Below are 27,560 nucleotides of genomic sequence, written 5' to 3' on the forward strand. Positions count from 1 at the left end.
AGTCAAACCTTTAAAATGATCTAATTAGTGTAGACCACCTGTGTCCTCTGATCCATAGACTACGTGATTTTAAACTCTCCTCTATCTCTTGTCCATTGGTCTGCCTCTGAATGTACCTATAAAACTCGTGCACTTCTTAGGCCCCTTCTTACAATCCCAACTCTCTCTCATTCATTCATCTACACACCAGGCTCATCTTAGCAGCCCACTGCAATATAGTTAGCAGTTACTCAATATGCCAAGAGAGACAATGAGATCGGCCGTGTCATCATACGCCGGGTGGGAAGAGAACAACAATGAATCCCATTTTCTTGAAGCTTGTTTTCTTTGCAGAAAGCAATTGGGTCATAACAGTGACATCTTCATGTACAGGTTAGCTTTACTTTTAATTCAATTTCTCTAATTAATCCCAATCTTTAGTAACAAAAAATTATGTTAATTATGCATCAAATCGAGATTTTGTTAAAAAATTAGATTAGAGTATGCTTACACGAACTAATAATTTTTTCTTAATTAATTCAGAATTTAAAATTGGAAAAATCGTATCAATAAAAGTCAAGATTTAAGTTTTGGGAATTAAAAATATTTTTGTCTGTGTTTTTGCAGAGGAAATACACCATTTTGTAGCCAAGAGTGCAGGCAAGAACAGATAGAGAAAGATGAGGCCAAAGAAAAGAAGAGGACTTGGAAGCTTTCTTCTTCTTCTTCTTCCTCTTCCAAAAAAGCCCTCAGACAATCAACCACTTCTACTACTACTTCTGACCCCACCAACCACAACAAACCTTCTTCTTCCCCCAACAATGATGTAAGGACTGGCACAGTTGCAGTTGCTTAAAAAAGCCAAAAAATAAAAAAACCCACCACTAAAAATGTACAACCAAACACGGCCTTAAGCAGCCAGGCCTGTCAGCGCCATGCTATGCCAAGCCAAGCCAAGACAAGAAAATCATTGCTCAATTTTTCATGGCCTTTTTCTGTAAAATCAAAGAGGTTGTGGTTGGTTCTGTAAAGCAACGGTGGGGATGAGAGAGAGAGAGAGAGAGAGAGAGAGAGTCATTAGATAATAATAATTATTGTTATTATTATTTTTTTGTGTTTTTTTGTTGGATGTTTATAAGATGAGTGTAATTAAATGGTGTTTTGAGAAGGTGGTAAAAAAATAATTTTTTGATTTTTTTGGTTATTTTTTTACAAAAAATTGGGTTGTTTTGAATAAAAAAAATCAATTTTTTTGGCTACAAAAGTTGAAAAAAAAAAAAAAAATGACGTTTTATGAATCTTCCCAAAGTGTCCCTAAATTCATCGGATGTAAACATGAAGGTAGCCTTTGTAATGATCTTCATTTGTGATTTCCAAATACAACAAAACAAAGAAACAATGACATTGACTAAAATAAGTCCATATGTTTTTTTAAGAGGTATTTACGGGTAGGTCTTAATAAAAGAACTTATTTTCTAATAACCTATAATAGGTTATATAGAAAAAAATTATTATAAAAAAGTCATTAATTGTAAGTTTTAATGATAATTTATAAAAATTATGATAAAAAAAGTCACTAATTGTTAATTTTTGACGATATATATAAAAAATTATCATAAAAAAATTATTTTTAGTGACACTTTTATTAAGATTTATTTTTAATAAAACTTGATAAAAATTAAGTTTAACTATTAGAATTTATTGATAATTTATCTTTTTGATTTTTTTTTAGTATGGCATTGTACATAAGCTAGTCTACAATAGTATAATATTAATTTAGGGGAAATTAAGAAAAAAAGTCAGAGCTAAACTCTAGTAATAAAATAATTTTTGAATTTTATTAATTTATATTTTAAGTTTATTTTTAATTTAAATTATTAATTTAATTTTGTAAAGTAAATGGATAGAAAATAGTATTTGTCAATAAATTTAATGTAACTAAAATATTTTAAAAAATATTTTTTTATTAAATTTAATGATTAATTTTTTTTGATCATTTTATTTAATGATGAAAATAGATCGATGTTTAAATTAAAAATTAATCAAAAGTTTAAGAGTTATTTTATTATACATGTCAAATTTTGGAGTTTTTTAAAAACAATTATAATTTAACTAAAACACTTACTACTTTTATATAGGGCTGCAAACGAGTCGAGTCAAGTCAAGTTGTAATACGTTTAAACTTATTTATTAAGATTTAAACGAATTTGAGCTCGAACTCGAACTCAATAAAAATTTAATGAACTGAGCTCGAGCCGAGTTGGTTTAGGTATGACTCGAGTTCGAGCTTGTTCACGAGTCTTAACGAGCCAAAAAATTTATAAATTTATACTTGCGTATGATACTAAAATTACAATTAAAACTTTGATTATACAATTATATATACAATATATATAAATATTCTAAAAAAATGTCAATATTTTATTAAAATAATAATACCTACTACTACCATTATATAAATGTACCATATATAGTTAACTATTATTTACATTTATATTTTTTAAAATATATAAATAACATATTTATCTTATTTTTTATACATATTTTTACATTATATAATATATAAATAATAAATATTAAACAAGTTAGCTAATGAGCTGAGTTTTAGAATATTTGGACTTATTTATTAAAAATTTAATGAGTTTAAGCTTAAGCTCGAACTTGAACACCAAAAAAATTTAACGAACCTAGTTCGAACGAGCTCTTAGTAACCTAAGCTCGAGTTTGTTCATGAATGACTCTATTCATTTGATGATACAGCGTGTTCCAGATGGAACGGATCGGACTGATCCACGCTTCTTAAACTAGTATTTGAGGTACCAAGCCCACAGAGGAACCTGCATAAGAGTTCAACAGGAAACAGGGAGTCCCCCAGCAAACCCTCCGACGAGCAAGTTAGAAAGAGAGATGGAATGTAGAGATAGGTTAGAGATAAAAAGCTTAACCTTCTTCTTGTCTTCGACGTCTGCTTATATCCTCTGGTAATCATTTCGTTGTCCTTTCCGACCTGTCTTCTTGGCCGAAAGTCTATGCTCTAACTTGCCTTGTTCATGGTGAGGCTGTTTTGTCTCGACGGGGAGGGATTATTGCAATAAATGCTATAAGGGGCTTCATTAATGGCTGATGTGCAGTGCAATAACGTTGCAGGATTTTTGTCTGCTTATGTGGCTTGTCCTTTTCTTGCCACGTGTTTAGATATCATTGGTTCTTAATGCCATGTTGAGTTCCAGCAACGTTGGGCTTTAGTAGTTGAATTATGTATTGGGCCCTAAATGGTAGGCTATAACCTTTATGGGCTTAGCCATGTCAGTAGTCTCCCATTCCCAAGTACAGCTTTAGTCCAACGAAGGGAATAATGAAGAAAGCGATGGTTGTGAAAGACAGGTGGGGCGAAGACCGACCGAGAGGTGGGCCGACGACGATGGGTGGCCGAGCGGAGGGACCGACCCTGAGGAGGGGTGACCGCGAAGGGTGACCGAGTGGAGAGAAAGACCATGAGGAGGGCCGACCGCGAAAGGTGACTGAGTGGAGAGACCGACCATAAAAAGGGCCGACCGCGAAGGGTGACTGAGTGGAGGGGAAGACCATGAGGAGGGCCGACCGCGAAGGGTGATCGAGTGGAGAGACCGACCATGAGGAGGACCGACCGCGAAGGATGACCGAGTGGAGGGATCGACCACGAGGAGGGCCGACCGCGAAGGGTGACCGAGTGGAGGGATCGACCATGAGGAGGGTTGACCGCGAAGGGTGACCGAGTGGAAGGACTGATCATGAGTGGAGGGGCAAGTGGCGGTGCACGGAGCTCGAGGAGTGGCAGGGCACGTGGTGATTTGAAGTGGAAAAGACAAGGTAGGGGAAGGGGGTAGTAGATCGTGGTCGTATACGTGGCCTAATCCCGCGATGGGGGAGGTTAGGCGTTGGGCAAGAAACGAAAGGGTAGTTTAACATAGGGTGTTGAAAATGCGGTTTTGGAGGATTTTTTTGAAAATTTTCAAGCTGGCAATATTTAACCGTGACCCTTGGAATACAGGAAAGCCTTGGGCTTTTGGTATTATTCACTTTACCTACTTTTTTGCAAAGAACCAAAACATTCTAAGAGTAAACTCCTTTGTGTCGAGTGATACACCTTTGCAACATTTTGTGAACTACCTTGCACCAGTATCTGAAGCTATACGCAGGCATACCAGAGAGATGGCTAGAGAGGAAGTGCCCAATGTGAGACTAGATGCCTTGGGGGACGACGACGCAGTGGACCTGGCGGAGCAATACAGGATGGAGAAGCGAGTAGGGAGTGAAGGGGGACCAGCAAGACGACCCCGCTCGTCCACGCTAATAGCGACTGCGAAGCCAATCAGTCAGGTTGAGCCAGATCACTAGCACACGAAGGCCGACAAGTCAACTTTTACCGCGGAGGAGTTAGAGGGTATGCACAAGAAATATTAGATTCCTGCGAAAATAGAGTTAAAATTGCCGCCATCAAAGGAGAGGGCATCCGATGCTCGACCGGGGGAATTTGCCCTCTACGAGGAGGCGTTAAAGGGGGGTTTGAGGTTGCCACTCCCCCGGATAGTAATGGACGTGTTGGATCGGTTGGAGGTGGCTCCGGGCCAACTGATGCCTAATGCGTGGAAGATCTTACTGGCCTATGCAAGCGCGTGGCCGCGGGCGAAAGAGGGGGCTGCAATGACGGTGGACAAGTTTTTTGCATGCTACAAGGCTTCGCGCTAGCAAGAGACTTGGGTCACTTTACAAGCGGTGACAGGGAAGGGTCTGGTGGCGGGGTTGCCGTCGTCAATTAAGGGGTGGAGGCCGCGGTGGTTCTATGTGTCCGCCAACGGGGGAGTTGGAGTACGCATTGTATAAAAAGTGCCAACCAAATCGGTGGAGCCAAGGTTAGGTGTAGCGGCAGAGGAGAGGGGTGAAGAAGGTGAAGGCATGGAGGGAGAAGGAGGGTGCCAAGTAAGACGACCTCGTTCATCCCTCAGCCTTGTTTGCCGCAAGGTTGGGCCCTCAGCCGACCGGTGGAGATTTTGTACTGGCAGAACTAGAGGCGAAGAGGAAGGCGCAAGAGGCAGAGGATAGGGTGAGTTTTGCCAAGGCTAATAAATACAAAGAGTCACAGGTAGACCGTCCGTCGAAGTCGATCGCGAGGGAAAGAATCCTACCGCACCCCAAGCCGCTAGAGGTAAAGGACTTGGGTGATTTTAAGCCACGACCGGCCCTTGTGGATCCATTGAAGGAAAGAAGCAACAGGGAGGTGGAGGCTGTGTTGAAGGGGAAGAAGAAGAAGAAGATGGTGGACAAGGGTGAAGAGAGGCCAACGTTAAAGAAGATGAAGGAGGGGGTGGTGGAGGTCGCCCCAGAAATAGAGCTTGAGGAGACAAGGGGTGGGGTGGGGGAATGCCATGGACCCCAAAACACAAGTATAAAGTGGGGCGACTGGCCCTGAGCAGGGGGCAGAGTAGCAGCCCAAGGGGGGTCCTGCGCCCCAAGGAGAAGGAGGGAGGGCTAGGTGGAAGACCGCCATTTACCACGCTCCAGCAGTGTCCGGGCAACTGGAGGGAGAAGGAGGCGAAGCCAGGACTGTTGCCAATCGGCTCTTGGGCATGGTGGAGGATGCGAAAGTGCGTTTGATGACGAGTTTTACAGAGGTCGAACTGTTAAGGGGGCTCTTCTCGGCCCAGATGGAGGCGACGACCTTAGTAGAAGCCTTGCTGAAGAAAGCGACGTACGCAAAAGGTGAAGTTGAGCCATTGAAGGCAAAGTTGGAGGAGGTGAAGGCCCAGCTTAAAAATTTAAGGAGAGCGACCGGGAAGTGGAGGAGAGCCACGCGGAGCGCGTGCGTAAGGGGGCTGGAGTATACCCAAAACGCTAAGAAGATGGAAGTTTTGGCGATGGTGCAGAGCTATTTAGCCGACCATGCCAATGCTAAGCTGCTCGAGACCAAGTTAGAGCTGGAGACGGAACGCTGCAAGGTGGTGTCGCTCGAGTTCCAACTGGTTGGCGAGCAGAAGAAGCTGGAAGAGGCCTAGAAAGCCTGCACCGTCGCCAACGAAAGATGGGACGAGGCCATGGTCTACAATGAAGACCTGCGCTCTCAGTCGATCAAGGAAAATAAAGAAGTAGATCTGAAGATCGCTGAGTTGGAGCGGGCGCTAGCGGACGAGAGGGCCAAGTCGGTGGCTGAGAAGGCAGGGAGAGAAAGCCTTGGAAGAGGAGAATACCACGTTGGCGTCTAAGAGGGTGGTGTACCCCGACCTATGTGTTGTAACAGTAGAACAGTTTAAGGGATCCGTCGATTTCCAGATGGCTATTGATGCCACAATCGCCAGCAGCTTGGCGAAAGAGGGGGATAGGGGGACTGGCCTGTCGAGAGCGACCGCCGGAAGTAGGAGCGAAAAGGAAGTGATCCAGAGCTTCTAGCGGTCGGACTTCTACAAACATGATATGGTTGAGTTCTGGGACAGCAGCTGGAAGATGTTTAAACGTAAAGCAGAAGAGCTATTCCCAGACTTGGACTTCAACAATGTTAGAATAGACGAAGACGATGTGGCCCAGACCCCCCTAGATGAAGGGGTTGACGAAGAAGACCTTGCCTCGATCGAGAATGAATGATTGATTGATGTAAAATTTTGCATTTTGTTTGTAAATAAAATTTTTGTTGTTGTTGTTTTTGTTGTTTCTTGATCGTGTAATTTCTGTAGAAAGTTGGATGTAAGGCACAATTTTGGGAATAAAACAGGTCTTTTGTATCATTGTTGCCCTTATGTTTTCTGAGCTGTAAATTTGGAAGTAATTCAACGAAAAATGGGTATGAAATTTAGACTTCTGTGCAGATTAGCCCAACTTGTGAGAGAGCCATGATGCCAAAATCATTAAAAAATGGGCGTACATGAAAATGCTAAAAGATGAAAGATGTAAGACTGATTTAGGCGACGATGAACCTGAATTTTAACCATGTGGAAAATGTGAGATTAAAAATATAGACACTGCAAAAATAGGTTAGATTTTGACTAAGTATGGCCACCCTGCTATAATATTAAATCATTAAAATCAGCGGCTACTCAGTTTGACTGAGGTTTTAAGTAACTCAGTCTGGCTGAGCTCACCATGCTCAGTTTGGCTGAGGCTTTAAGTAACTCAGTCGGGCTGAGCCCTCCGTGCTCAGTTTGGCTGAGGCTTTAAGTAACTCAGTCTGGCTGAGGCTTTGAGTAACTCAGTCTGGCTAAGGCTTTAGGTAACTCAGTTTGGCTGAGCCCTTCGTGCTTAGTCTGGCCGAGGCTTTAAATTACTCAGTCGAGCTGAGGCTGCAAGCAAGATGTTATTGAAATTCCATGCAAATTTACACCATGTGAGAAAAGGACAAAAACATCCAAGTGTGTAGATTGTCAAAAAGAAAATATAGCAATGGACCAATACAAAAATAGGGCTTTTATTGAAAATAACGCTTCAAGTGCTTGGCGTTCCATGGGTGGGGGAGGTCTCGGCCTTCCATGTCCTGAAGTCGATAAGTACCCGGACGAGGTCTGGCCTTAACAACGTAAAGTCCCTTCCACTTGACTGCCAGCTTGTCCTCAGCCGGATTTTTGGTGGCAAGAGTTGCTTCGCGCAAAACAAGGTCCCTCACGGCAAACTCCCTCGGTCGGACTTTGCAGTTGTAGTGTATTCTCATTTTCTGTTAGTATGAGGCCCGCCTAACAGCAGTGGTCTCTCGGAGCTCTTCAATCAGGTCTAGGTTTGCCCGACGCAGCTTTTCAATTAGCTCCGAATTTGGGTGCAGAACCCTTTAGGGTGGGCAGACTGATTTCCACTAACCGCCTCAGCACCATATGTTAAGCGGAAAGGGGTCTCCCCAGTGAGGATTCGGGCAGTAGTGCGATAGGCCCAGAGTATGTTTGGTAATTCCTCAGCCTAGAGTCCTTTAGCAGCTTCCAACTTAGTTTTGATGATCTTCAGAAGGAAACGATTGGTAACCTTAACTTGGCCATTGGCTTGGGGATGACCTGGGGAAGAGAAGCAAGGCTGGATTTAAAGCTCTGCACAGAATTTCCTAAACTTGGCATTGTCAAATTGTTTGCCGTTGTCGGAGACAATGGCTTAAGGGATACCAAATCGGCATACGATCGACTGCCTGATGAATCTGGTTGTGTTCCGCTCGGTGATCATGGCGAGGGGTTCCGCATCCACCCATTTAGTGAAGTATTCAATGGCGACGATTGCAAATTTGGTTTGGCCTCGGCCGGTGGGCAATGGGCCAACTAAGTCGATCTCCCATTTGGCAAATGGGTACGGACTGCAAAGTGTGATCAGTTCTGTAGGAGGAGCATAAGGGATGTTGGCAAAGCGTTGACACTTATCATATTTAAGCACGAATTCAGTGGCATCTTGATTGAGAGTATGCCAGAAGTAATCGGTGCAAAGTATTTTGTGGGCTAGTGACTTGGCACCTGAATGATTACCACATATACCCTCATGGACTTCCCTTATCACGTAGGTTGCTTGAGCAGGATTGAGGCATCGCAGGTATGGGCGTGAAAAGCCACGTTTGTACAAGAGGCCGCTGATGAGAATGTAGTTGGACGACCGGGCCCTAACTTTGGCGACTTGCTATTTGTCTTCTGGCAATTCCCCATTTGTCAAAAATAGAAATATGTCTGTTGCCCAAAGAATAGGTTCGTTTTAGAGGAAGTGGACTTGCTGCTGGTTTGGGGAAATGACAGGGTGAGTCAGATACTCGAGGCAGACACCATGGCTGAGGTCTGACTGGTCTACAGAAGCTAATTGAGCCATCTCATCTGCCTTGGAGTTTTCCCTCCAAGAGATGTGTTTGATGTGGAAAGTGTTGAAGAGGCGAGCAAGAAGGAGTGCAATATCTCTGTAAGCCCGCATTGTGTCTTCCTAAGCATCGAATTCCCCCGTAATTTGTCTGACAATGAGCTGGGAATCGCTGAACACTTGGATATGGCTGGCACCAATGTCTCTGGCGAGGCGGAGACCTGCGATCAATGCCTCATATTCAGCCTCATTATTGCTTGCGTCGAACAAGAAGAAGAGAGCACACTTGAGATAACCACCCTCGGGGGCAATGAGGATGAGACCAGCCCCACTGCCTTCTTTGCGGGATGATCCGTTGACGTTGAGGGTCCAAGAGTGAGGGTCTTCTGCCTAGTGTGGGGTTGCGGGGGCGGGGGGGCCATGGTTGGAGTGGGATTAGTGAATTCCAGGATAAAATCGGTAACAGCCTGCCCTTTGATCGTCGTTCGAGGTCGGTAGGAGATGTCAAATTGGCTGAGCTCGACCGACCATTGCATAAGTCTACCGGACAGCTCTGGTTGTTGCATTATCTTCTTCAAGGGTTGGTTAGTGATGATCACTATGGAATGGGCTTGGAAGTAAGGACAAAGTCGTCTTGAGGCGGTGACCAAGGCCAAGGACATTTTTTCTAGCAATGGGTAGTTCTGTTTTGCGCCTCTGAGAGCCCGGCTAATGTAATAAACCGGGCGCTGTACTGAACCGTCCTCCTTGATTAGGGCCGCACTGACTGCGGTGCTGGAGACGGCTAAATAGAGAAAAAAGGGCTCACCCGAGAGCGCCTGGGAGAGTAAGGGGGGGTTAGCCATACACTGTTTCAATTGTTGGAAAGCCTCTTCGGATTCGGTCGTCCACTCGAAAGTTTGCTGAAGAACTTTGAAAAAGGGGAGGCACTTATCCGTTGCGCGGGAAATGAAGCGATTAAGGGCGGCGACTCTGCCAGTAAGCCTCTAAACCTCCTTAACCATTCTGGGCGACTGCATTTCTATCAAGGCCTTGATCTTTTCGGGGTTAGCTTCGATGCCCCGCTGACTGGCCATGAAACCCAAGAATTTCCTAGATCCTACGCCGAAGGTACATTTCTCCAGATTGAGCTTCATTTGATACTTTCGTAGGGTGCTGAAGGTCTCTCCCAGGTCGGCCAGATGATTAGTGGAGAGTTTGCTCTTGACTAGCATGTTATCGACGTATACTTTCATGTTCCGGCCTATCTGATGATGAAAGACAGCATTAACCAACCGTTGGTAAGTGGCCCCGGCATTTTTCAACCCAAATGGCGTGACACAATAATGGTAGGTTCCCCGGTCGGTGATGAAAGAGGTGTGTTCCTGGTCAGAGGGGTGCATCAGAATTTGGTTGTACCCAGAGAAGGCATCCATGAAGCTGAGCATTTGATGACCGGTCGTGGCGTCAACAAGTAGGTCTATGCGAGGAAGGGGATAACTGTCTTTGGGGCAAGCCCGGTTAAGGTCGGAGTAATCGACACAGAGTCGCCATTTACTGTTGTTTTTACGGACCATGACCACATTTGACAGCCATCTTGGGTAGTCCATGTTTTTGATAAACTGTACCTCAAAGAGCTTATCTACTTTAGAAGCGATAAGAGTATTGCGCTCCGGGTGAAAGATGCGCTGCTTCGCGGAAGGGTCGGAAATGGGGCTCAATGCTAAAACGATGGGTGATGAAGGAGGGGTCAATACCCGGCATGTCGGAGTGGGTCCAAACAAATACGTCGTGGTGCTCAATTAGGAGGGCAGTAAGGTCGGCCTTGGCCTGGGAGGATAGCTGGCTGCCAATCTTGGCAGTTTTTGTCGGGTTGTTGAGATCGATGAGGACCTCGACAAGCTTTTCCACTGGTTTCCCTCTGACCAGCTCGTCCTTGTCTCTGATGTCGAGCCCTTTAATGATCATAGCCTCCTTTAGCTTGACCTCTTTAAGTGAAGCAACATAACATTCTCTGGCCACAGTCTGCTCTCCCCTCACCGTGCCGATCCCAAGGTCGGTGGGGAATTTGACGGCTAGATGGAAAGTGGATGTGATAGCTTGGAAAGCATTTAAGGTGGTGCGGCTGAGGATGATGTTGTAAGCAGATGGACAATCGACGACGAGGAAGGTGAGCAACTTTGTGGTCTGCCGCGGGTATTCTCCAATTGTGATGGGAAGATCGATGGGGCCGATGGAGGTCACCTGATCTCCAGTAAAACCGACCAACGAGGTTTGGAGAGGGGATAGACTCTCTTCCCCGACCTTGAGCTAGCGAAAGGCATTTAGGAAGATGATGTCTGAAGAACTGCCGTTATCGACGAGAACCCGTCTGACTTTGTAATTGGAGAGGAGGGCAGAGATGACGGGGGGGTTGTCATGGGGGTAATGGATACCTGTGCAGTCGGCCTCCGTAAAGGTGATGGGCTCCATTCACTGCTTGAGCTGTTTGGAAGGGTGGTTCAAAGTGACAACTTCTTTGTCTGAGCCTTGCCTTATTTTTCTGAGTTATGCCCGTTGAGCCGAGCGGGATGGTCCTTCACAAGCAAGCCCGCCTGCAATAACTCTAATCTCTCCAACAGGGGGGGCGGGGTTACCTTGTGCCCGGGGTTGCTATGGAGGGCGATCATGACCTTGGTTAGGTTGTGCGAGTTGTCGAGGAGGGGTGCGTCGGCGATTGTTTCTGATGGGTTTAATCCTTTGCCTCCGCTGAGGGCGGGCTTCCGTGAACCAACTGAGATGTCCCTGACGCATCAAGCCCTCGACCATGTCTTTGAGGTTAACACACTCCTCCGTATTATGGCCGTGGTCCTGATGAAAGCGGCAGTATTTGGACTGGTCTCACCGGTTGGAAGGAGAGCGTGACGGTTGGGGCCATTTTAGGGGATAATCTCATTGAATCTGGTTCAAGACTTGTTCCATGGGGGAGTTGAGGGGGGTGTATCATTCGAACCAGCCGGGCGGTCGGGTTAATGCCGACTGGTCGGCTCGAGGTGGTCGATTGGTATACTGAGGTGCTTGGTGAGTGCACTGGGTGTTTCTGGTTTCTGAGTCCTTTCTCTTCTCTCTAGGGGTCGGGTTTTTGGCTGTAGGATCTTGTCGGGCGGCTAGGGAATCTTCGGCGTTCATATATTTTTGGGCTTTGGAAAGTAGGGTTACCATGGAGGTCAGGGGGTTTTTGGAAAGGAAAAAAAGGAAATTAGATGATCGTAGATCGACCATGAAAGCCGTGAGAATGACCTTGTCATCATTTTCTGCCACTTGCAAGGCCTCGGTGTTGAAGCGGGTGACGAAGCTGCGCAGCGACTCTCCCTCCGTCTGACGGATGTTAAGGAGTTGAGTTGCTGGACGCCGTTAACGTTGGGCACCAATGAATTGGCTGAGGAAGGAGTCGCTCAGGTGCTGAAAGGTAGAGATAGAGTCCGTCGGTAGCTGACTAAACCACAGTTGGGCTGACCCCTTAAGTGTTACGGGGAAAGCCCGACACATGATTTCATCAGGGGATGCATGGAGGATCATGAGGGTCCTGTAGGTCTCCAAGTGATCGACTAGGTCCGTTGTACCGTCGAAAGAGTCAATCGAGGACATTTTAAACTTAGGAGGTAGAGGATTGTCCTTGATGGAGGCAACACATGGTGAGTTGGCTGTGGTAGATGGTTTATGCTGTATGTTCTGCATGACTCATTGGAGTTGGAGCTTCATGGCTCGGAGTTCCATGTCCCAGAGTGGAACGTTGTCACCACCGGAATGCAGCGGGGGCTGGACACTACTGGCCTCTCCCTCAGATGTGGATGCTTGGACCGATGGAGGTGGGACCCGGGGTGACGGGTTTATATCTGGGGGAGGGGGTCGCAAGCCTTCCAAGTTGGGTGGATGGGGCTGCTGGATAGTATGGCTCAGGGCTCGTTCTTGGTTGGGTGGGATATCTGGAGGTGGTGGAGGAGGCATAGTAAGGTTTCTTTGGAGTAGAGCATTAATCAGGGCTTGGTTTTGCTCGGCCAGGCGATTAATGCTGTTGGTGAGCTCAGTGAAATTCTGCGGCGGGTTGTTTGGATTGAGAAGGTCGGCTTGGTGGTCGGCAATATTGTGGTGAGAAACCATGGATCTAGTCGTGACCATCCACCTTGGTGGGTGGCGGGAAGGGGTTATTGGGAAAGGGTCTCCGACAACAATGAGCACAACTGGCGCGCGAAGCAAAAGGTTTCCCACAGACGGCGCCAACTGATGATACGGCGTGTTCCAGATGGAACGGGTCGAACTGATCCACGCTTCTTAAACCAGTATCCAAGGTACCAAGCCCACAAAGGAACCTGCACAAGAGTTCAATGGGAAACCGGGAGTCCCTCAGCGAACCCTCCGATGAGCAAGTTAGAAAGAGAGATGAAATGTAGAGATAGATTAGAAATAAAAAGCTTAACATTCTTCTTATCTTCTACGTCTGCTTATATCCTCTGGTAATCATTTCGTTGTCCCTTTCGACCTGTCATCTTGGCCGAAAGTCTATGCTTTAGCTTGCCTTGTTTATGGTGTGGCCGTTCTGTCTCGACAGGAGGGGTTATCACAATAAATGCTATAAGGGGCTTCATTAATGGCTGATGTGTAGTGCAATAGCTTTGCAGGATCTTTGTCTGCTTATGTGGCTTGTCTTTCTCTTGCCATGTGTTTAGATGCCATTGGTTCTTAATGTCATGTTGAGTTCCAACAACGTTGGGCTTTAGTAGTTGAATTATGTATTGGGCCCTAAATGGTGGGCTATAACCTTTATGAGCTTACCCATGTCAATTTTCAATAGGACTTGATAATAATTAAATTTAACTATTAGAATTTATTGTTAATTTATCCTTTTTGGTTTTTTTTTTTTTAGTATGGCATTGTACATAAGCTAGTCTACAATAATATAATATTAATTTAGGGGAAATTAAGAAAAAAAAGTCAGAGTTAAACTCTAGTAATAAAATAATTTTTGAATTTTATTAATTTAAATTTTAAGTTTATTTTTAATTTAAATTATTAATTTAATTTTGTAAAGTAAATGGATAGAAAATAGTATTTGTCAATAAATTTAATGTAACTAAAATATTTTAAAAAATATTTTTTTATTAAATTTAATGATTAATTTTTTTGATCATTTTATTTAATGATGAAAATAGATCGATGTTTAAATTAAAAATTAATCAAAAGTTTGAGATTTATTTTATTATACATGTCAAATTTTGGAGTTTTTTAAATTTTTTTATAATTTAACTAAAACACTTACTACTTTTATATAGGGCTGCAAACGAGTTGAGTCAAGTCAAGTTGTAATACGTTTAAACTTATTTATTAAGATTTAAACGAATTTGAGCTCGAACTCGAACTCAATAAAAATTTAACGAACTGAGCTCGAGCCGTGTTGGTTTAGACATAACTCGAGTTCGAGCTTGTTCACGAGTCTTAACGAGTCAAAAAATTTATAAATTTATACTTGCGTATGATACTAAAATTACAATTAAAACTTTGATTATACAATTATATATACAATATATATAAATATTCTAAGAAAATGTCAATATTTTATCAAAATAATAATATCTACTATTACTATTATATAAATGTATCGTATATAGTTAACTATTATTTACATTGATATTTTTTAAAATATATAAATAACATATTTCTCTTATTTTTTATACATATTTTTACATTATTTAATATATAAATAATAAATATTAAACAAGTTAGCTAACGAGTTGAGTTTTAGAATATTTGGACTTATTTATTAAAATTTTAATGAGCTCGAACTCGAACACCAAAAAAATATAACGAACCTAGTTCGAACGAGTTCTTACTAAGCTAAGCTCGAGTTTGTTCACGAACGACTCTATTCATTTGCAGCCCTAACTGTAAACGAGTCGAGCCGAGCCGAGCTGAGCCGAGCCGAGTTTTAGTATGTTTGAGCTTAATTATTAATATTTTAACAAACTCGAATTCGAACTCGAGCTCAATAAAAATTTAACAAACTGAGCTCGAGCCGAGTTGACTTAGGCTTGACTCGAGCTCGAGCTTGTTTATGAGTCTTAAAGAGCCAAAAAATTTATAAATTCATACTTACATATGAGATTAAAGTTACAATTCAAATTTTGATTATACAATTATATATACAATATATATAAACATTCTAAAAAGAATAATATTTTATCAAAATAATAATATCTATTACCACTATTATATAAATGTACTATCTATAATTAACTATTATTTACATTTACATTTTTTAAATATATAAATATTTATCTTATTTTTTTATACATATTTTTATATTATTTAATATATAAATAATAAATATTAAACGAATCAGTTAACGAGCCGAGTATTAAAATGTTTGGTCTTGTTTATTAAAAAATTAACTAGTTTGAACTCGAATGTAAAAAAATTTAACGAAGCAAATTCGAACGAGCTCTTACCGAGCCAAATTCGAGCTTGGCCACAAACGATTTTGTTCATTTGCACCCCTACTTATACATGCAATTATAGTGAATAAACTGTTAACCTGATAACTTTTCCTTGTAAAAATTCTAAAAAGAAATTCATGTTTTTGTGCTTTTCTTTGTTTGAGGTGTACTATATAAGTATACTTTTTATCTTTTTATTTTGGGTAAATTATACAAATAGTCCCTGTAATTTGCTTCAAGTGGTAGGATCTATTTCTTAAACTCAATATGAGTTCGGTAGTGTATTTGTGGTGTATTTTAAATATATAGATTCCATTGTTCTTGGATTGATTTTTCAAAATTTGTTTTGTAAGTGAGGATTTGTTTTAAATGGGATTGTTGAGCAATGGTTTAGCTACAAAAGTTTATTTTTCACTTACAAAAATGCATGAGTTTTTAAAAGTAAAAAGCCCTAATTTGGAGAAACCTTAAAATGTTGATCTTTGGGGGAAATTGTTTGATTATTAAATCAAAATGTAAATGAGGGATTTTTGAAGGTTTTTTTGAAAAATGTTGTGATTATGAAATTGGAGTTAATATATGTTGAAATGAGCTATTTCTTGCATTGAAATGGAATTTTAAAGAGGAAAGGGATTATGCCCTAAAATGTAAGTGTTGAGATTGTAAAGAGGAAATGAAATAAATATTGAGAAATGTGAACTTGAAATGATGATTAATGATGATGGTGGAGTTTGATATGTATTATCACTCTCATTTAAGATTTTGGAAAAGTGTACCTTTAATGGAATTTATTTATCTGTTTAGAGATATTTGTTTTGGGCTATTGGTGGAAGATAGCTATGATTATTGTAGAAATTGCATATGGACTAGGCAAACTAGACTGTTTATAAATCATGCAGATCATGGAGCATGCAATGGATTTTAAGAATTTAAACTGTATGTTTTGAAAAGAGATTTTGGAAATTCTTGTGTTATGTTTTAAGAGCATTTGTTTCATTTTGAAAATCATATTTTGGATCACATGTATTGTGCTATTTGGAAAGAGTAAATAAAATAGTAAATTGAGAAAGGAAACTAATTTTTTACCCGTTGTCATTGAATATGGTTATATTTTAATACATTGTAAATGTATAATGTTTGAGAGAAGCAAAAGGATGTACTCCATGTTTGGGAGAAAAAAAGGAATGGACTCCATTAAATTAAGTTGGCCCGTGTGTCTAGCGTAAAAGTCTCGAAAAACACGCGTATACATAGGTGCTGGTTCCCGCGGACGAAATCTTCGTAAAATGGCAATAGTAGAGCTTATATAGCCTATGTTTACATGGGTCTTGTTTGACTGTTTCCTGCGAACGAAATTTTCGTGAAACGTTGTATTAGTTTTGGAGATTTACCCATTTTATTTATTATCATTTTAGTTTTGGAAAGAAATGATTTTTAAAATGGTTTTAACAATGTATTTGCTGTTGGTTAACGATGTATTCGTATTAGAATTGGCAATGAAATTGCTAGTTGGTACTGAGATACCTAGATTGACTTGTGGAAATGGATTTTATATCAAACTAATGTATTGAATTCAGAAAACGTTTTGAATAAACGAAAGGTTTTGAAAATTGGGCAGAAAAGGGTTTTTATTGAGGAAATAAGTGGATTTGTGAATGCATTGAGCATATTATATATGTATGTATTGCATTCATGATCATTTACACTTGTGGAGCATATTTAGTTTTTGAAATATTTCTTGCTGGATTTTATGCTCACCTTACGTGGCTAAAAATATTTTTCAGGTATGCTTATGCGGATGTGGATTGAGACGTTGAAGTTGTGTTTGGAACCATGTAGGGTGGTTCCTTTATTTGTCGACCAAGAGCCATTTATGTATTTGTTAGCCGTGTGCTATTCTTGTAAGGGTTACATTCTTTGTATATGCTGTAAGCCTTTGGGTATCTTAATTTGATTATAACATCTTTGTACGTTTTAGTTATAGAATATCCATTCGACTTAGATGTTATATCTAAGAATGTATAAAATTGGAATAACACATGTACTGTGTGTTTATATTATATATGTCTGCATGAGTATTGTTAGTTATTGTCTATCGTTGGGTGGTTTACTCAGATGGGCCGGACCTCGTAAATCTAGGACATGACAACTTGGTATCAGAGCTAATTGGGTATAAAAACCTTGGGCTCGCGGGAAGTGATTAGCTAATAATGGGTTTATCATATTTGGTGAGGACGTTTGTATGTTGTGTGCTAAATGATAACATGCTTATGTATTGCATTTTATATGGGCATGGTGTTGAGACTCATAGATATTATTCGATCTCTAGTTGATTAACTTGGAGGTCTTATTGGAAACGTATTTGATTAACGTTGTTTCTAATGAGAAATCTAAGCGAGTACTAGAACGAATGATTATCTTTGTAGACTTAGCGCGATTACGTGTTATGTGGTAGATGGTATGTAAATTAGGCTTGGTTTGGCATGTGTAAAAAAAGTTAAAAAGTCAAAAAGTTACTCAAAAAGTTAAAAAGTTATCACTATTCACCAAAAAAAATATTAAAAAATTAATTTTACACACAAAATTACAAGTCAATCTTTTCAAAATTAGATTTGTGGCTGCGTTTTGTAAGAAAAATTGCACAGTTTGGGTGCAAAACACACTGATGTTTGGCCCGTGGGGGACCATCATAGGTCCCGTTTTGATAATCTGAACCGTTCAATGTGTAGAACTCTTCGAGTACTATATGTCTGTAAAAAATCACATTGATCGGATATCGCTAACTATATGATCAAATCAGTTTTGTATAAAAAATAGATGGTGTTATAGTTAACGGTTAAAAAAAACTAATTTGATCAGATAGCTATTGATATCCGATCAATGTGATTTGTTGAAGGCATATAGTACTCGATAAGTTCTACATATTGAACGGTTCAAATCATCAAAACGGGACCCATGATGGCTCCCATGAACCAAACAACACCGTCTAGTGCAATGCCCTAAAAGTAGCCAATCATTTCTTAGCATCAACTCACCTGCACAGATAGTACGGCTGTATAACTCACTCTTTTAATCTTCTCCTACACACTAATTTATACAATTTTTTAATACACATTTTTTCATAAAAAGTCAAAAAGTTAACCCAAACAATCATATTTTTTTCCTCAACTTTTTAGTCCAAAAAGTCAAAAAGTATACTTATTTAGGATACTCCAAACAATCCCTTAATTGAAGTCTCAATGGGGTTGTTTGAGTAATTGTTATGTAATTGCGTTGTGTTACTATTTTGATAGAAGGCGCCAGTGTTATATATCCTAAGTTGGGTGTTTCCCTTCTTATAGAAACATTTTGGATTGAGTAATGGACTCGGAGTGGGCGGGCACCTCAGTGAGTGCTATACTGGTGATATGTTGTGTATTAGCATAAGTTGTGAGTTAGTGTTGGTTTGTCTTTAGTGACAGTTAGTATGTCTTTGAGGGACAGTGTTGTTTGAGTCTTTTGTGGTTGGTGGTTGGTGGTTGGATGGAGTTGTTATACTCATTTAAGTGACGTCGTGTAGGTTTGGTGTGGATTGTTAGTCCGTGGACTTGGATATGTTGGAATTAGTTATGACCTGGAGTGGTCAAAGGCGTGGGGTGTGTTTCTTAATTGGGTAAATTGTTTTAAGGGTTGGTTTGGGATGTTCTAAAAAAGTACACTTTTTGACTTATTGGCTTATATGGGTTGGGTTTGGGTTGGGTTTGATGTGATGTGTTAGAGAGGTGATGTAATTTAAATAAGATGATGTGACTTAAATAGGATAGTGACTTTTTGACTTTTTGTATTATTTAGTTTATGCCAAACCAACCCTAAGTCTTGTAACTCGTTAAAGGGGTATTGGTAGTGTTAGAGTTCTAGAACACAAAGAGTTAGGATTGCTCTTGTAGATGTGGGTAGTGTTGGTGTATAGTTCTGACTATGGTGTTGATAACCTGGAGGTTAGTATTGTGGAGTATAGTTGGTTGAGATGTAAGTTGTTGTGGAATTGAGAAATCTTCATTTGAACGTGTAATTATTAATGTAACTAAAATATTTAAAATATAATTTTTTTAATTAAATTTAATGATGAAAATTTCTTTTTTGTCTTTTTACTTAATGATGAAAATAGATCAATGTTTAAATTAAAAATTAATCAAAAGTTTAATGTCAAATTTTGGAGTTTTTTTTTTAATTTTTAATTTTTTTTAAAAATAATTTAACTAAAACATTTACTACCTTATACATGCAATTACAGTGAATAAACTGTTAACCTGATAACTTTTCTTTGTAAAAAGAAAAATACTAGGATTTTAAATGTTTGACCAAATATCTCATATTGATGTGAGATGTATATCATCTAGGTTTCATGTGAGTTCCACACTCATATGAGATATTTGATAGAACATCTGATAAAATATTTAGAATCTTTAGCATTACTCATTTTTGAATTGATAGACAAAACTTGATTAAGCATTTTGATCTTTGGGAGAATTACACCTGAGTGTATTTTTTCAAAAAATAAAAATAAAAATCAAGCTAATGGTACAAATATTAATAATCAAATTCACAAACATTTTCACTAATATGTAAATATTTTTCCAAAACCCCACTTATGTGTAATTTTCCCTTAATCTTTAGGTTATATTTAGATCATGAATTTATGTAGGAATTTGGAAAGAAAAAGGTGAGAATAATATGAACAAAATATAAATGTTTTTTTTAAAAAAAATTAATTTTTTTTATATTTCTCTCTCTTTTTGCAAATTTTAATTCAAATTCATGATTCAAACACAACATAAGAAATGAGCATTCTATTCCATTTATTTCATTCCACTGAATATAAATCATTAAAAATTAATCTTAGGAATTCCATTCAAGAAAAATCAATTATGTCATTAATATGTATATTTTAGAGAAATTAAATATCAGTGTAATTGTAAAAAAATAATTACAAATTAATAGTAAATTTTATCAAATTTAGTAATTAAAAATATAAGTTTTTCAATGTATTTATAATTACTCTTTTAAAATTACACTGAATTATAATTTTCAATATATTTTTTCCTTTCTGCAAATACTTCAAGAGCAACACAGTTCACAACAAGGTTCTTTCACAAGGACACCACATCTACATGAAAAAAAAAGCTCTAAGTTCTTATTTTGACAGTCTAAAATGGCATAAACATCAATCTACCCTCACCACTAACTTCAAAACAATAAGAAAAAAAGAAAAATTTGACAACACCTCAACTGGTTTAAATCCAGTTTAATGTCTGCTCTTTTTCTTTTATCGATGTCTCTCAAAAGAAACCATTCTACCGCGGCAAAACATTTTCTAAGGCACTTTGGCTCTCGGCACGATCATAATTCTTCTTCCAATGACTCCCCCAAAGCGCTCTCTCAGTTTAGCCAACTGTGCCAACCGTCTTTTCACAGATTCAGAAGGTCCCAATTGACTCGGCTTATTGTCCGAGCCAACAGTCTCATCTTCATTGCACTCAAAATTCCTATCAGACCGGGCTTTCTTCATCTGAGAATCGAATTATCTGCTTCAAAGTTTCCACTACCTGACTCATCATTGGCCGATCTTTTGGATTCTTCAACAAACAACTGTCTGCTAACTTGGCAATTTTACGAGCTGCATTCAGAGAATACTGATTTTTGAGTCTTGGGTCTATTACCATGCCAAATTTCTTGCTATCAGCAGGGAAATTCTTGATCCACTCCAAAAGTTTATGCTCTGTCTTGGGTAGGTTTCTTTCCAGTGACCGCCTACCGGTGAGGATCTCATACAATGCCACACCAAAACTCCATACGTCGCTTTTAGTTGTTAGATGTCCTGTTTGGATGTAGTCTGGAGCAGCATATCCAAATGTCCCCACAACCTAGTCACAAAATGCAAGTTTCTCAGGATCATTTACAACACAGATTACACATACATATAGACAGGCCGATTTATTTTTTAATTAAATTTTTTTTTTTTAATAATGTACATATGCAAATACAAGATGTGCCCCCTCTTCTCCCTCCACTTATCTATACAGCAGATATCTTTGTTAAAAAAAGTCACAACTCCCCCTTTCTGCATTTCACTAGGGCTGTAAAATAAACAAAACTACTAAAGTTTGACTTGTTAATGTCTCGTTTGATATCGACTTATTGTGTAAACAAGTCAAATTTGAACGCATTTCGGATCTCATTAAGTTTTCAAGTCAAGCTTGAACAATTTATTACATGGATTCACTCCATGATATGTTCTATAAAAAAACTAGGCTACTTGAGTTCAACTCATGATTGGCTGGGTTAAAACTCATTTGAGATTTGCTCAAAAGTTATACATTTTGAAACTTGTTAAATTTTCAAACCAAACTTAAACGGCAAACTACTCGACTTGACTCGGCTCTTTTTATAGGTCAAAACTCCTTATTTTCATCTTTCATTCGCCAACTTCGAATAAGCTCTCTCTTTGTAATGAATATTTAAGTTTTCATGCTTGATATTAACTCAAAAGATTATTATTTTATTGTTGTTGATTACATATAGAAAAATTTCAGGGTTGTAATCAATTGATGCTCCCTCTAAATTAAATTCTTAACTCCACCACTGCATATAGAATAGTGTGAACAGTGTCATGGAAGCGACATTTGACCATAACCATATTATTGTCAGATTTCACTTCTATAATACTCAATGTTTTTAGTCGTTCGTCATTATGATCATAGACTTCCATAAAAATTATTTATTTATTTATAATTATGAATTTAATCATCATCACTATCACCACTAGATTTCCATCTTGCTGAAACCCAGTCTTCAATTTCCCAATCTTCCCAGCCATTTTTCTGAATTTTAAAAATTTCAGGAGAATATCACTAGTTCCCACCTCAAAAAGATTAAGTTAATATGGTATGTAGTATGAATCACAACATAGTTCATCCTCATACAACCAACTTATGCTATCGACATAACATGTGTACTTACAGCTGTTGAAACATGAGTATGCCCATCTGTTGGCCCCTCCCGGGCAAGTCCAAAATCTGAAAGCTTTGGTTTGAAATGCTCATCCAACAGCACATTTGATGATTTAAAATCTCGATATATCACCTTCATCATTGGTATAGATAACGATAGATTAACAACAATGAACATATTTAATTTTTGAAGAACAAGCATGCTAAATTTTTAAATAATCATTACCATGATGATAGTGACAGCAGCAAAATAACTATAAAATAAAAGGAAAAAAAAAAGAAAGTATCATGAGCATTTAAGCAAACACAGACCATGATGCAGATGTTGCTTTCAATGATATTCTAACTTTAGCAAGTTTTCATTCATGTATTTCTAAGTAATTGGTTTTAGGGCCTTTCCCATTTTTAAGATATGAGAGAAATCTAAATTTTATCAATTACAAATTAGTTTGCTATGGCTAAAATTCTTGGTTTTTCCATTGAACAAAATTCCAATTTATTTATATGATAATTCAGCTTAATGAATAAAAAGCAACAAGAAGAAAATATGTATATGGGAAGAAAAAAAAGGCCTCTTAGGGTGAGAGGATTCCTACACTTTGCTTTTACCAAAAAAAAAGGCGGCAAAATTAAACATATAATTGACAAAGTTTTTTAGTGAAACCTGGACTTCTAATTCTTCATGCAAATAAGCCAATCCTTGAGCAGCTCCAAGTATTATCTGTAATCTAGTTTTCCAAGTAAGGGCTGGGAAAGCCCTATTGAAAAGATGATCTTCCAAGCTTTTGTTCTGCATAAACTCATATACAAGTAGCCGTTGGATCCCTCTTTCTCCATCACCAGCACAGTATCCAATAAGTTTGACGAGATTTGGGTGCTCCACAACACCAAGAAATTGTACTTCTGCCATCCATTGCTTATGACCCTACATGAAAACAAGGAATTCTAAGAGAGAAATCAATATTTAGGAAAAACAGACCTCTTGTATAATTACATTAAAGCAAACAGGAAATTGCTTGGACATATACATACACAAGTCACCTAATCGGTTATCCTAGACCACGCTCCAAGACACTAACTCGCGGATTAGGCGATAATTCGGGAAGATCCGTGGATTAATTATTTCTGTTCACAAATTCATCACTGAAAGATCATAGATTCTCCTTGAATCAAACAATGATGTAACACGCCTTGCACCCTTGTACACAAGTAGTAATTTTCTTCTATATATAAGAAAAAAAATAACACAACACATATAGAATTATCAATAATAAACAAATTAAATATTATATATAAATTAATATATAGACAATCTGAAAGTGTTCTGACTGACGCTATCACTCCCGCTACCGTTTGCCGAACTGGTGACATATATAAAAACCATGAACTCAAACATAAGTAGGCTGCATTGAGGTCTAGGTGCATATGCATCAATAAATTTCAAAGCTCATGATTTCTGCCCACATATTTGAACCATCTAAGTTTGTTCATAAAGTTTAAACCAATCCAAGGCATTCCATGCTACTTCCACGTGCACAAACACATTGGACTAATTCAATACCTATGGACCATCCAAAAATCCTAAATACATAAGTTTGTTAACAAATAAATGGCAAAGGGGGTTGAATAAAGAAAATGAAAATGGATAACCCCTTTGCTATCCAATTCTTCACTCTGTGATTTACTTACGAAAGGAATTTAAAAAAAAAAAAAAAAAAAAAAAAAAAACACTTGGCTGCGGCATTCTTCCATTAATAAAACGAACTGGGAAGTCCTTTAATCTCAATTCTGTTCAATGTGCTAAATTAGATGATTTGATCTTAAAAACAAAAAAATAATCAATTACCTACACTCAAAGGTAGATGACACTACCAGCAGTTCCTGAAAAATAACATGTAAGCAAAACAGCCAATTAAAATGATATACGGACTTCTTTACTCTGGGTCTTTTTAATAAATCTCTTATATGAAAATGGAATTTATACCAACGAAGTACAGGCACGGTACTCTCTTCTAATGCACAGCATACAATCAAACTGGAAAACCCCTCAATGTTAGTTTATGAATGAGGTGCAAGCAGCTCCAACAAGGAGCTGCAGGACAGAATGATGTCCAAAAGATACAATCGCTTGGTAAAGACTATCCAAAACATCAATCTAATGTTGCAATTCATGCAGAAGGCAAGAGCCATGAATATGCAGTACCATCGATACAAAAATAGATAAAATGGTGCAATTAGTTTCTATTATTATTTTTTTTCTTGGGAAGGAAAACATATTCAAAACATGTACACCATTGGATTACAAAAGTTCCCAAATGGAACCAACCTCGAATATTGATGCAACCTGAGTATAATTTGTTTAATTAGTGAGGTATCAATCACAGCACAAAATTTATGCCATGAAAGGACTTCCACCAGACCATATACAGAAATTCAATACAGTGAATTAGGAGTTTCCTTCTTTGACAGCACATGAAAACCGAGGCAATGCCAATGCATGTGATAATGCAGTCAGTCTAAGTAACAATAGTCACACATGTAGAGATACAAGGTAATAAAGATGGATTTAAATTTTAATATATCAAATAAACACAACATTTTCCACCTAAAATCCATTCAATATAATTCTGAAGGGCATGCAAACATTAGCAATCTTAGACTTCACTGAAAATCACCCAACACGTTATATCTAATGCACCTTCCAATCATTGTTATCAAATCGTGAATCACAAAATTCATTTTAATTAGCATAATATATACATATTTAAAAACATACACATAGTGTTTAAGATGAAATAAATATTAATATAACTAAATTATGTGTGTGTATATATATGACTCCATACATAACTAAATCACGGTGAATCGTAGTGGAGGGTAGTGAATGGCAATGAATCATAGTGATTTGCAATTGAATCATATGATTCGCCCAGTTTAAGATTCAACGGCATGAACCAAATCGTTTTGGTTGACTTGAATTCTAACGATCATGCTTCCAACAACAATCTTAGTTACATTACAGGCAAATCTTTATTTAGGATTATTCTGAAAATCAAAATATACCTGAAAGCCATTTCTGTCGAGCATTTTAATGGCAACAACAATTGGATCACCCTTTCCATCAGCAGCCTTGATTGAGCCTTTGAACACGCTTCCAAACCCGCCTTCCCCAATCTTAAGCAGCCTATTGAAACCATTAGTGGCCTGCCTGAGCTCCGAGAACGAAAAGGCGATCAAGTTCTGAGCCTTCTCTTCATACAATTTTGGGATTCTAGAGGGTGAATTTGCAGAACATGAAGTCTTACTAACCCTATCAGCTGCTGATGAATCGGATTTGGATTTGCTCCAGTTTTTGAATATTGGGGCTGATCTTTGTTCCCTAATTCTAGTTCTATCCTTGAAGTAATAGAAACAATTCATTTTTGTTCAGAATAAAGTAGCAAATTTCATGGTTAAGTGTGGATTGGTATTCAAGTCCTGTAAGGAAGATCAAGGACAATTGTTGGCATTTATTTGTTGAATTGAACAAGGGCAAGTATTAGAATTTATGTGAGAGAAAGATTTGCCAAGAAAAAGAAAGCTATAAAACAGAGAAAGTGTAGTGAAAAAACTTGGATGGGAATCGAAGGAAGTATAAATTGGACGAACTGATGAATAAGACAGAAAGCGAAATGAAAGTTTGGATTTGGAAAGAAGATGAGACAAACAATGAAAACCCAGGTGGGAATTGACTCAAATTTGGACAAAAAATGAGAAAAGAGAGTGAAATTGAAATCCCCAGATAGGAATTCAAAGGAAACTGTGAGAATTTAAGAGGAAAAAAGCATAAACAAATGGAAAACCAAGGAGGGATTCAATGACCCAGGTGAGAAAAAAAAACAACAAAACATGAGAGAGAGAGAGAGAGATGAGAATTCAATGAAAAACACAAAGAGATGAAGATAAAAATGAGCAAACAATAATTAAAAAAAAACTTATTTTACCAAGTCTTTGCTTCTTCCTGAATTTGTTCAAATGGTTGGATTCTCTCAGACAGAGAGTCCTTACATTGAAAATTTTCTCTTTCTTTGGCTTCCCCTCTGTAAATTCTATTTTTGTTTGGTACTGCAGCTATAAACTACAGAACCTTCTAATACTACCTGATTTTTGAGTTCTAAGAAAATTAGTTTACCAAGATTTAGTACGGTGAACAAGGTAGGTAATGAGCTGCCCACCAACACTTTTTCCCTTCATATATATATATATATATATATATTTAGTCTCAATTCAGGTCCATATTGATAATTTAATCATTTATTTTGTAAGTTTTAAAATAAACGTTATTTGTAAAAAAAAATTAATTTTATTAGATAACTGTAAATATAAAAATAAATCGTATTTTATTTTATAAAATAAATAATTTAAGTTTATCATTTGCTTTGTATTTTTTATGGAATCCACGAGATAGATTGTTCCAATTATAGATATACACAAGAGAGGTATATGGATGAACTTTTTTTTCAAAATTTTTGACAAAAATATTAAAAAGTCACCCATTTCAAATTTTCTCTAATTTTTTTTTTTTTTTTTTTAATTTGAGGAAAATCTAAGTTGTAGTTCTTGCTCTCTATTTAAATGTCAAGTTAGACACTTTCTTGATACATTACGACAAACTTGCATTACAAAAGTTACTTCACATGTTGGTTTGAGTTAAACACTGAGAATAAGTAGTGTTTGGCATCCAACTAAAAGAGTTATATATATATATTTTAATTAGTTTATTTTTAGTGACTTTTTTTTAAGTTATATTAATATTTTTGCTTTCTTGTGTCTTGTATAGACTAATATAATAGTTAAACAAAAAATAATTGAAAAAAATGATATCAGACACATTTCTTGTGCAAAGTGTTTCATTTCTATCTGTATTAATGTTAATTAACAAAGAAGAAGAATAATAATATGTGATGTGTTACTACCAGCAACAAAAAGGCTGGCTGTGGGACCTATAATTTTTTGATTTTGGCTAAGTAAGTCAAAACCCAAAAGCTTATATTTATTTTCAATTAAAATAAATAAAAACATCAATTTTTGCATTTTGAAAAAAATATTTTTTTAAAAATTTGAATTGTTCATCTTATTAAATTTATTAGAACATCCATACAATTAATTAAATTGATCAAATATCAATAGATTTCTAAAGTGGATATAAGATGGGTCAACCAAAATCAACCTCTAATTGGATGCCAATTGGAGTGAATTTTTATTTTTTTTTTCCTAATAAAAAGAGTAAAATTTTAAATTTGGTAATTTGGGAAAGTTGTTAAAAAAAAAAAATTACATAAAAATAAGTCAAAGTTGTTCAAATTAGAAAGGTTCTCCATGATTTTGA

The 27,560-nt window shown here is 38.0% G+C and overlaps 1 protein-coding gene and 1 pseudogene across 2 annotated transcripts; one reads left to right on the forward strand and one right to left on the reverse strand.

Moving 5' to 3' along the window:
• The first annotated feature begins 250 nt into the window (after positions 1-250).
• LOC114292291 (senescence-associated family protein (DUF581)) lies at positions 251-835 on the forward strand. The gene is made up of 2 exons (XM_028236210.2): positions 251-372; positions 607-835. The coding sequence occupies exons 1-2, from the start codon at positions 251-253 to the stop codon at positions 833-835; spliced, it is 351 nt and encodes a 116-aa protein (XP_028092011.2).
• A 19,515-nt stretch (positions 836-20,350) lies between these two features.
• LOC114292286 (putative serine/threonine-protein kinase PBL19) lies at positions 20,351-25,761 on the reverse strand (annotated as a pseudogene). The gene is made up of 4 exons (XR_014362204.1): positions 25,256-25,761; positions 22,857-23,117; positions 22,203-22,325; positions 20,351-21,106 (listed from the first exon to the last, which is right to left on the reverse strand). The product of XR_014362204.1 is annotated as a putative serine/threonine-protein kinase PBL19 (transcript).
• Between the last annotated feature and the right edge of the window lie 1,799 nt (positions 25,762-27,560).

The sequence above is a fragment of the Camellia sinensis genome, chromosome 2 (assembly GCF_055761805.1).
Source record: "Camellia sinensis isolate YWXY chromosome 2, ASM5576180v1, whole genome shotgun sequence".
Taxonomy (NCBI): domain Eukaryota; kingdom Viridiplantae; phylum Streptophyta; class Magnoliopsida; order Ericales; family Theaceae; genus Camellia; species Camellia sinensis.